Genomic DNA, 11376 nt, shown 5'->3' with positions numbered 1-11376 from the left:
TTTGGAGGTACTTATCGAATTGTTTCTAGGATTTCTGTTCTGCTCGGTCTTTTCCAGACTGTCTGGCTAGCATAGTACGCAGTCATAGACTGTTCACAGTAGTCTCAATTTCGATCAGGCATTATGTTAATCAAAACCTGGGTCCTTTCTCAACATAGTTTGAAAGCGTCGCGGTGAGGGCAGGTGGAGAGCAAGGAGGTGTGCATGCTAACGTTCATTTTGTTGTCATTTCAAATACTGCAGAATAATATACATTTCCAAGTCCAAACGTTCCAGTCGTTGCATTAATAAAATATATTAATGCGTTATCCAAGTTGTGTACTAAATAGAGCACAGCTAACTAATTGTTGGTTGTAGGGCTAGTTAGCTTGTTCCTTCGTCACGCACTTGTCATAACTACACGGTTAGCTAATTTAGATAGCTATAGTTGGTGTTTTTTTTAAAGTATTAAAATGATATTATGTTGTTGGTGGGGTTATACTTTTCGCAGCATGTCCCAAAATAACTAGCTACCTACGTTATATTATGGAAAGTGGGTTGCTTGCTAGCGTATTCTAAGCTAAACTTCCGGCGTAACTAGCTAGCGAGTCAGCATACTAATTTAGCCAGCTAGCTAATGACATGAGATTACTCAAGCGTGCTTGCCTAAACCCAGTTAACGCACTGCATTTACATATAGGTAGGTGTCAAATGTCACTTCATTATTGCCTTTCAAATGCATTGCTTGCATAGTGAACTGTTTCTAGCAACACCACCATTACTAGCTTGGTTTGAACTGGTCGCTAACGAAAGCCCTCCCTCGGAAGTGAGCATGCGCACAATGTCTTGTAAACAATGAGACGATTCCAGACGGTCTTGACTTGAGCATTGTGTCTGTTTCAACAGTTTATCCCAGATGAATATTAAAATACATTTCAGATCATGAACGATAAGCAGTTAAGATGATGTCTGGTAAGTAGGTAGATACGACTTTTGTCATCAAATATGTGTTGAGATAGCGTGAATCAATAGCATCACTATGAAGACATGAGATATCAGATTGTTAATGCACAAAAATAGATATTAGGACTGGCACTTGGGCGTGAGCATGAGTAGGATTGCATCGACGGTGATTGGAAATATTCCCTGATTTCTCTGAAATCTAGGAAGTTTAAAAACATCCAACGCAAAAGGCTTTTAACGTGCTTTATTCCGTACAAATCTAGATTTTGATCGGAGCGTTTTTTGTGTGCGAAGCTTTCTAATCGCCCCTTCCTTTCATGGCTTGCATGTTTTGTGAACCTGCAAAAAAAAACAAGCGGCATGTAGACTTGCGTTACTTCGCTGTTTGATCAAGTAAGGCTGACTGAGTTTATTTCGGGGTTTTATCATATTCAGAGTCAGGCTGTGAATTTATGTTGTCTCTATGCTTTGAAACAGTCCATTAATGGCAGAGACCTACTTATGTTCGGTCTCGAGGATCATGGGGAGTAAGGTGCACTTGTCAATTAGCTCAAAAGGTTGGGTTCCAGACAAACAATGAACTTTTTCAGTTGGTGGTACCAGCGTCACACAATAGAATACGTTTGAGTCATTTTATAAAGTAATTCACAATGCTTCATTAGGAAGTGTAATAGACTACTGAGATGATATTCAATGAATACGTTGTTACACATATGTCCAAGCAGTAATGCATGATTCAAAATATGTTGACATGCAACTTAATCCAGTGATTATGAATGTTGGGTTAATGAAAGTAGGGCTCCAGAATTTGTAGAATAATTTTTTGCCTTAATCTCTTTGTGCACTAATATGATATATATAGGCCTCATTCAATTGGTTCTAATTCACCACCTGGGGAAGTTGAAACTCAAAACACATTAGCTAGATAGCTAACTCTAAATATAACACCTACTGCTAGTAGCCATGTAATTCATTTAACGGTAAATGTAATGTCCTAAAACATTTTTGCATTAAGGCGTAGTTTACTCGGCATGGCCGATGCGCAATTTCTCTCGCTCCGTATTTCAAAGCCATATCAGATATATTATACCTTCAGAAAACTGAGACCCTCCTCTCTTTAATATGAACAATGAGTTGCCTCCAAAGTAGTTTTTTCCAACAATTGCATTTTGAAATGTTATACAATCACGAGAAAGGGGAGAGAGTGTGAGAGGCTCATGCATTACAGCATCCGGTCCCAGCGAATCAGGCAGGCACAGCGGCAGGACAGACACTTCTATTACAGGAATCATGAGAATAATGCACTTTACTGTTGGAAAAAATTAAGTTTTTATCCGCCCCAAAAAATAGGACGTTTTGATTGAGGTGACTAGGTACCTCAATCAAAATAGAAACATTTACTATCACTATCATTACACAGCAGTTTGTATCTGAATGTGATATCATACTATGTGTTACCCTCTGACTACACAGGTAGCCTAGCTGAAGCATGGAGGCGGTTCTGAGCAGGCTGAGAGGGCTGAGTGCAGACGAGCTGCGAGAGGAGTTCACAAGGGCCGACCTCAAGTGCGGTCCAATCACGGCCACCACCCGTGCCATCTTCGAGAGGAAGTTGGCCCGTGTCCTGGCGGGAGCCGAGGGCAGCAGCAGCACCACAGAGACAGACAGCAGCAGTAATGCCACCACTACAGGCCCAGCCACAAGCAGTAGTGCAGCGGCGGCCAGTGCTGCAGAGCAGGCCAAACCAGTGCCGTCATGTGCTACATCAGCAGCGACTGGCGCTGACTCTCCTAAGGCTGTCAGTGATGAGATGGACTTTGGTTACGGAATGGGGCTCAATCCCCCAGAGGAAGAGGAACTTGGCCTGACAGTGAAGTCAAGGGCCCCTTTTAATATCAATAGGGAAGACACTGGCTCTCAGTATACAGCAGAGACTCCTTCAAAGATGGCCCAAGTGTCACCAATGTTCTATGGAGTGTGTCCATTATGGGAGGATGTCTTGGCTAGAAATGGTAAGAAACTGTTATTTCACCTGGGCTGATGTAAACTACCCTTGCAATTTACACTTTGGGCTGTTAATCGGTCAAACGTGTATTTGTCATTATTTATTTTCCCACACAGAAATGCGAAGACAGAGAACTGTTGGCTGGCTAGCTATTGGGTTACACAAAGTGCAGTGCGCATCTTCTGTATGTTGACCATGCTGTCACACTACGCTCAAGGTCCAATTCAAACATTTGATGTTGCTTCTCCATGACATCATGCTGTTCAGGGGTTATTTTGGTTTTGAGCCGTCAGTGGTTGAGATCCATAGCACCTGTCACCTTATGGCTTTCTGCATTAGCATGGCAACAAAAAAAAATTGTCGTAAGAATTTGAGCTGCTTTGCTTGTAATGTCGGCAAAATAACTGACCATGATCTTTTCCATTTTGAATCAAGTTTACATCCTGGAATGTTTCTAGTTGTAGGTAGATATACAGTGCTATCTTTAGCCTATAGAAACATACCTTTTTTAATTTACATTTGTTTCTCTCACTTCCAGATAGGGCCCACGTGTATGGTGATAAGAAGGAGGCTCTTCAGGCTGTGAAGATGATGAAAGGAGCTCGCTTTAAAGCCTTTGCCAATCGAGACGATGCTGAGAAATTTGCCAAGGGAATCTGTGACTATTACCCCTCTCCTAGTAAATCCACCCCATGTGTCTCCCCTGTCAAACCAGGCCTGGTCTTCTGCAAGGGTGAGTGCTGGGCTGAAAAGGACAATTATCTCTCCTTACAAAAAAATAAATTTGTTTGAAAAATATGCAGTCAGTGCTTTTCAAGGGTGTTTGGATGGCATTTAATTTCTTGGACTTGTCCAAATTTTTAAACAAGTAAATTGTTTATCACATATTCTGCTGACCTCTGTTTTAATCTGTTGTCTCCGTCTCTCTTGTCTGTGGCACTAGACAACGTCCCTGTCATGGAGGCAGACACCATCAACAGGGAGAGGGCCAACAGCTTCAAGAGCCCTCGCTGCCAGGATCTGACAGCCAAGCTGAGGAAGGCTGTGGAGAAGGGGGATGAGGTAGCCTTCAGTGATCTGGTCTGGAGCAACCCACGCTATCTCATTGGCTCTGGAGACAACCCCACTGTTGTGCAGGTGAGTCAGGGAGGAAGTCAGCCAGCAGATGATTACAGTGAAGTATCACAAAAATAGGTCGTCAACCACATAGAAAGATATGACTCCTTCAGATATGACTCAGTAATTCTGTTGACCAAATTAGTTATAATGTTCTAACAGAACTGATCTATTACTCTGACAATTTCAGTATAAATCCTATTAGTTTTCCTTTTTCCAACCAAATGAATGTTTCTAATCACAGCCCAGTCTCAAGCCAGGCCTCTGTGGCTGTGACAAACAAGTTGTGACCCAACACTGACCTGCACTACTTTCCTTCATCAATGTCCACTGTGTGTTCCTAGGAGGGGTGCCGGTACAACGTGATGCACGTGGCAGCAAAGGAGAATCAGCCGGGTGTCGCCCAGCTCCTGCTGGAAACTCTAGAGAATCCTGACTTCATGAGGCTCATGTACCCAGATGACCTGGAGGCCATGCTGCAGAAACGCATCCGTTACATCATAGACCTTTACCTCAATACTCCAGACAAAGCTGTGAGTCTCCTTATCTCACCCTTTCTCCATATGTACCTGCTGATAGATTTAACTGTAGTTTTAACACCGAAGAAGGTTTCTAGATGAAATATTTGTGCAGACAAGGCTTTAGCCGATTCCCCTGTGCAGACAAAATCATTTTAAGAAATTAAAAAATTAAGCTTCTTTTTGAGTGCAGACCTACTTGCCTCTGTTCATAGTGTATGTGTGTAACTGGTTCTGTCTGTCGCAGGGATTTGAGACACCACTCCACTTTGCCTGTAAGTTTGGTTGTCCAGAAGTGGTGAATGTCCTGTGTTCACATCCTGATACGGATAAAAACTGCAAGAACAAGTACGACCAGAAGCCATCTGATGTGAGTTGCTCCAGATATATACTTTTTTTAAAGCTAGCTAATGACTGCTCAATGAGCCACATAACTTTTGGATTTCTTGAAATTCTTCTGTTTCCTGACAGGTTATTTGTGAAAGAAAAAACAAAACCCAAGAGGTGAAACAGAAGATATGTGACTATTTGGAAGGTAAGTACACTTCCTCCCAATCACAGGACTTGTGTTTTTCTTCTTTTCCCTGTTTACCCCAAGGCACCTTCTCTTCTGTCAACCTGTTTACCCCAAGGCACCTTCTCTTTTGTCAACCACAGATCGCTGCTATATACCCTTACTGAGGGCCACAGACAACTCTTCCCAGCCTGTCATTGGTGCTCCCTGGTCACCTGAGCCTTCAGAAACTCTTACTCATTCGCTGGCTCCCAGGCTCATACGAAGTCCCATGGATCCAGTGATGTCAGTTAGGGCATTCGTTGGCCCACTCAGCCCATCTAAGGTCATTGTCATATCATGTCCTCTTTCAACTCGCACACTTTTTGTCTTCTTATCACCCATTTTTACACTTTAGTTCTATATTTTTTTAGCTCATTATATTTCCATATGGGAAGCTGTTGTTGAAACACAGGATGTACAGTGCATTTGGAAAGTATTCAGATCACTTCACTTTTTCCACATTTTGTTAGGTTGCAGCCTTACTCTAAAATTGATAAAATAATTGTTTCCCCTCATCAATCTACACACAATACCCCATAATGACAAAGCTAAAACAGGTATTTATAAACTTTTGCAAATGTATAAAAAACAACAACTGATACCTTATGCATTCAGTAAGTATTCAGTCCTCTTCATTTCTTCCACATTTTGTTACATTGCAGCCTTATTCTAAAATGGATGAAATCAAAGATTTCCTCATCAATCTACACACAATAACCCAAAAAGACAAAGCGAAAACCAATTTTTTTGACATTTTTGCAAATGTATTAAAAATAAAAAACAGAAATAGCTTAATTACATAGGTATTCAGACCCTTTGCTATGAGACTTGAAATTGAGCTCAGATGCATCCTGTTTCCATTGATCATCCTTGAGATGTTTTTTCAACTTGATTGGAGTCCAAAGTGCATGCCAGAGCAAAAACCAAGCCATGAGGTAGAAGAAATTGTCCATAGAGCTCAGAGACAGGATTGTGTCAAGGCACAGATCTGGAGAAGGGTACCAAAACATTTCTGCAGCATTGAAGGCCCCTAAGAACACCATGGCCTTCATCATTTTTAAATGGAAGAAGTTTGGAACCACCAAGACTCTTCCTAGAGCTGGCCGCCTAGCCAAACTGAGCAATCGGGAGAAGGGCCTTGATCAGGCAGGTGACCAAGAACCTGATGGTTACTCTGACAGAGCTCCAGAGTTCCTCTGTGGAGATGGGAGAACCTTCCAGAAGGACAACCATCTCTGCAGCACTCCACCAATCAGGCCTTTATGGTAGAGTGGCCAGATGGAAGCCACTCCTCAGTAAAAGGCACATGACCGTCCACTTGGACTTTGCCAAATGGCACCTGAAGGACTCAGACCATGATAAACAAGATTCTTTGGTCTGATGAAGCCAAGATTGAACTCTTTGGCCTGAATGCCAAGCGTAACGTCTAGTGGAAACCTGGCACCGTCCCTACGGTGAATCATGGTGGTGGCAGCATCATGCTGTGGGGATGTTTTTCAGCGGGAGGGACTGGGAGACTAGTTAGGATTGAGGGAAAGATGAACAGAGCGAAGTACAGAAAGATCCTTGATTAAAACTTGCTGCAGAGTGCCCAGAACTTCAGAATGGGGCGGAAGGTTCACCTTCCAACCGGACAACAACCCTAAGCACACAACCAAGACAATGCAGGAATGGCTTCAGGACAAGTCTCTGAATGTCCTTTATTAGCTCAGCCACAGCCCGGACTTGAACATGATCGAAAATCTTTGGAGAGACCTGAAAATAGCTTTGCAGCGACGCTCCCCATCCAACCTGACAGCGCTTGAGAAGATCTGCAGAGAAGAATGGAAAACTTCCCAAATACAGGTGTGCCAAGAAGACTCAAGGCTGTAATCGCTGCCTGTTTCAACAAAGTACTGAGTAAAGGGGCTGAATACTATTGTAAATGTGATATTTCCGTGAAAATAAAATAAAAATTAAACAAAATGTAGAAAAAGTGAAAGGGTCTGGATACTTTCCGTGTGCACTATATGTAAGATTAATTGGTGTCCCCCTTGCAGGCAGATGAGTTCCGCCGGGTATGGAAGACACCCCCAAGAGACAGGGCGGGGCACTTCCAGCACATCCTGAAGTCTGACCCTGACCGTGGAGCAGAGAAAGTGGGCAGGTACGTCTAGAAAGAGTGAAGTTTAACAACTTTTTTCCACAACAATTTTTTCCAGCTTCTCCAACCACAGTGTTATGTTCTCCTCCCTCACAGAGACCTTGCCAGAGAGCTGGGCCACCCCTGGGCTGAGTACTGGGATTTCCTGGAGAGTTTTACAGACCTGTCTTCTGCAGACGGCCTCCGTAAGCTGGAGGAGTACCTCAACAAGAAGGACTTCAGTCAGCGTGCACACGAAGAGGCAGGGGAGAACGAAACCAGCAACCGCTTCAGAACCCCTTCCCCAGGTAATGTTATCCCCACCAGTTGCTATTGATAAACTGTATAGTACTGGTATTGAATTCAGATGATCAAGTTTGAGAAATGAGAGCGATGATACAGCCATCAAGGTCTTGAATTGATGCTCCCATACAACTTTAGATTGACCAGTAAATGCATTTCTTGTGTGCTTCAAATGAACAGTTTCCCCTCCTCTCTGCCATTTACAGGTAAGCCCAAGAAGTTCTGCAACTCCATCTCAGTGGGGGCCTTCCTGGACGAGGGTGATGACATCAGCCTGGAGGAGATGAAGAACCGTCAGAACACGGCACTCACCAGCATTACCTCCTCGGCGTGTTCTAAGGACAGTCTGGTGGGTGCTGTGGGCGGCCTGGGCCTCCGTGAGTTCCACATCCTGCCCGATGACCTCATCGAGACAGCTGCCGAGCGAGACCTCCTGTGCTCCTCCGTGTCAGAAAGCCTCCTCTCGCCCATCTGTGACAACGGCCTGGGCCTGTGCCCCTCCACGGGGGCAGAGAGGACTCACAACGGGGATATGATGTCCCCCCGCGCCTCCTCATCCCCCTGCTGCGTGCTGTCGCCCATCTCCAACTTGATGGTGGAGTTTGAAAGGATGTCCCTGCAGGATGGGTTGGACAACCCCACCAGAGACAGGGAGAGGAGGAGGAGCGGGGGACACAGGCACGGTGGGCACAGGGAAGGACTCTCTCGGGACGATCTGGCATCCGGGGTGGGCCGTCTCACGCTGGGGGGTGACACCAATGAAGACTCATTGTTTGAGAGGGGCTGTAGCTCAGAGGCCGGGGACAGGGAGGTGGGGGTGTGGAGGGGGACCTGTGTGAGTGGGGAGGTGCAGGGAGAGGTGGTGGTATGGATGGAAGACAGGGCCAGTGGTGGAAGCGGCAGCTCGGAGGAGTACTTTGTGGCTGAGGAGAGCTTGGAGGCTCTGGGCCCAAGGCCTAGGGTGCTGGGGCCAGGGACCGTGTCAGAGCGCACACTCTGCTCCAGATCTAAGTCGTGGGATCACGGGGGGAGGGATCTGAGCAGCTCAGGATCTTCCAGCTCCTGTAAGTCCCTGGACAACTCCCATGAGTTACTAGCACGGACCCCACCTCGCATCAGAAGAAGACTTTTCATTGAAGGGTGAGTGATGAGGTTTAGGGTGATTGTTCTGAGGTTTTTAATTATGCAACAAGGCCCAAGGGGGTGTGATATATGGACAATATACTACGGCTAAGGGCTGTTCTTAAGCATGACGCAACGCAGAGTGCTAGGACACGGCCCTTAGACATGGTATACTGGCCATATATCACAAACACCCAAGGTGCCTTATTGCTATTATAAAATAGTCACCAAAGTAATTAGAGCAGTAAAAATAAATGTTTTGTCGAAACCACCAAGTTTATAATTAAGGATAATGTACTAGAGCTGACTGCAGAGGCGAGCTGTTATGTATTCTGTGGGGAAAATGAAGCTGCACAGTGGGATAACTTCCTGCTTACAGACGTCAGCAAGCAACAGCAGAATTCAAATCTGCCAAACCCTTCAACCTACCTCTCTTGTTTTGTCTGTTGTTTCAGGGATTCACCAACCAAGTTGGACAGACAGGTCCTGTCGGCAGTAGAAGCCACAGATATCGACCCCTCGAAGTTCCCCAGCATTCAGAAATGGAAAAGCACAATGCAGACGTACACCTCATCAGACATGCAAAGGTATGCATGTCTCCATGCATATGAACAGTTGTCACTGCCTGCAAGTTGCCTTGTAAATATGGAAACACATTGACAAGTGCTTAAATGTCAGTTGCTATCGTATGGAAACAACCAAATAAATGCAGACTGGTGGTGGTATTGTTTCTGTTTGTCTTTCAGCTGGCCCAGCTCTGCAGTGGTAAAAAGCAGACCCAGGGTATATCAGGCCTCTCCCCTCACACACGGCTCTCCTGTCAGCAGCCTGGTGTCCCCTGCTGGTGGCCGCTTCAGTCCCGCCCGACACACAGGCTTTCCAGACTTCACCAGCCCCAACCGCTACAGCCCTGCACATGCCAGCTACATCCAGCGCATCCGCCTCAGGCACTTCAACGACCCTTAGCCAACTCCAAGCCCTGACCGAGACTAATCCCCCCTGGCCAGAAACAATAGGCTACAGCCCTGCCACCACGGTGGTTAAATATGCCAGAGCTCAAAACCATGTACCTAACAAAATATGCACAAGTGTCTTGAAGATTTGTATTAATGATGTATGGTACTACTTCTATATATTGCATACATACAAGATTCTCAGTATGTCGGGTCGTGCTGTACACTCAGACTTTAAAAAAAGAAAAAAAAGAACCAGGTTTCCTTCAGTCTGTACTTTGTACTGTATGAGTGTTGAATTGACAATTAATATTATTCATAGTAAGTGTGAAACACCTGTGTCATAGCTCAGTCAACTTTTTTAATAACCAGTAATACAGCTGCACTCCCCAAAACATTGAGTAGATGTTTGTTAAACTTCAGAATAGAATCGTCGGTAAGATTCACTTAACTGAAAATAGCTGTTTTTAAGAAGTAAAAAGAAATGTCAATATTGTAAAGTAATTTTTTTTAAATGTCAGTCAGTAGCACAAAACCAACTTTTTATGTGTGTACTAAACCAACTGCCAGTTATTTTGTTTCTTCTAAGTTCAGGAATTGCCTTAATTTTCTGAAACGATGGACCAGTCAGTCTCCATGCAGAATTAGCCACATCCTGTCCAGTTTGGTTAAAGTTGATGCATCCTGACAACAGCATAGCAACCACCATCGGACTGCAGCTCACCCAACAAATGGCTCCAAAGCAAACATGGGGAATATGGTAATACACTGAAGTTTTCCATGTTTTTATTTTGTTATTTAATTAATAAATAGAGATGTGTTAATTTTCCAGGTACCAATGTTTTTGTGCGTCATGTAATTTCTGTGTTGTCTTCACACTTAACTTCTCTTTTAACGACTGTCGGCCTCACACAATAGCTGAAAGGTAAACTTCTTGGAACTGTTCTTGGTTTTTCTAAAGGTGTCTGAGAGTAATGGCAAGCTGTACATAAGAGGTTACTGCAGAGTGCAACAAAGACATGTTTACTCATTTGTAATCAATGGCTTACTAAATGTGAATGTGCAAGAACCTGTAGCTAAACTCTATGAAGATAGTTATCACCGTTGAAATAAGGTCCATTTACAAACTGCTGTAAAAAGAATGGTCTGCCAGCCAGCAAAGCTGAATATAGAAATCAACAGCTTTAAATCAAAATTGAATAGGAATCACCCTTACTATATAGATTGTCACTCTTAGTATGAGAGATGTGAGTAATATTGAATGTGAATAGAAAATCTTGATTAAAGGCACCAACTTTTTCATGGAGAGGATTGTATTGTCGTTCTCGTGTTCACAGGTGACACAGATTTCGTTCTGGTCTCCAAATGTTTTATGAATGTGGAGTCCTGCAAATTGCACCTAAATACTTAAACATACTTATTGTGCTTTGGCATTCTGTGCTTCTTTAAAAAAGGATTTTTAAAAATTCATTGTGAATTTTCTCCTTTTCTGTATGTCCAGATCCTCATTTGCTTTTGATTAATCAATAAAACAGTTTCTTCATCTTTGAATTGTTGTTCTTTGAGCACTTTCTAATATTGCCCTAAATGGCAGTGTCACCCTTATTCTCTACTACTGTATATTAGTGCCTTTAGTGTGACAGTGGCACACTAACAATATGACACTTCATAAACCAAATTACTAACAAATATTAATTTGATCCCTTCAAGCTTTGTAGTGCCAACACTAAGATGCATCA

At 43.7% G+C, this 11376-nt stretch overlaps 1 protein-coding gene across 2 annotated transcripts; it reads left to right on the top strand.

Annotated features, from left to right (window-relative positions):
- Positions 1–118: 118 nt before the first annotated feature.
- LOC112262714 (ankyrin repeat and LEM domain-containing protein 2) lies at positions 119–11188 on the top strand. Of its 2 annotated transcripts, none has more exons than XM_024438436.1 (13): positions 119–198; positions 2416–2954; positions 3486–3680; positions 3891–4084; positions 4408–4596; positions 4829–4951; positions 5053–5116; positions 5239–5420; positions 7177–7283; positions 7377–7567; positions 7769–8702; positions 9140–9271; positions 9431–11188. In XM_024438436.1, exons 2-13 carry the CDS (start codon positions 2432–2434, stop codon positions 9648–9650), a joined length of 3054 nt encoding a protein of 1017 aa, XP_024294204.1. In that variant the 5' UTR covers positions 119–198; positions 2416–2431; the 3' UTR covers positions 9651–11188. The 2 variants fall into 2 exon arrangements, with proteins under 2 accessions (XP_024294204.1, XP_024294203.1); XM_024438435.2 differs by lacking the exon at positions 119–198 and adding an exon at positions 806–951.
- The last annotated feature ends 188 nt before the right edge of the window (positions 11189–11376 follow it).

The sequence above is a fragment of the Oncorhynchus tshawytscha genome, linkage group LG12 (genome assembly GCF_018296145.1).
Source record: "Oncorhynchus tshawytscha isolate Ot180627B linkage group LG12, Otsh_v2.0, whole genome shotgun sequence".
In the NCBI taxonomy this organism is placed as follows: Eukaryota; Metazoa; Chordata; class Actinopteri; order Salmoniformes; family Salmonidae; genus Oncorhynchus; species Oncorhynchus tshawytscha.
This window is presented reverse-complemented; position numbering and strand designations above follow the sequence as displayed.

What these genes read in the sequence shown, in the direction of transcription:
- LOC112262714 (XM_024438436.1), top strand. Translation starts at nt 2,432, where the DNA reads ATGGAGGCGGTTCTGAGCAGGCTGAGAGGGCTGAGTGCAGACGAGCTG. An exon ending in ACGACCAGAAGCCATCTGAT is followed by an intron (nt 4,952 to 5,052) that starts GTGAGTTGCTCC and finishes GTTTCCTGACAG; the next exon opens with GTTATTTGTGAAAGAAAAAA. An exon ending in GATATGTGACTATTTGGAAG is followed by an intron (nt 5,117 to 5,238) that starts GTAAGTACACTT and finishes TGTCAACCACAG; the next exon opens with ATCGCTGCTATATACCCTTA.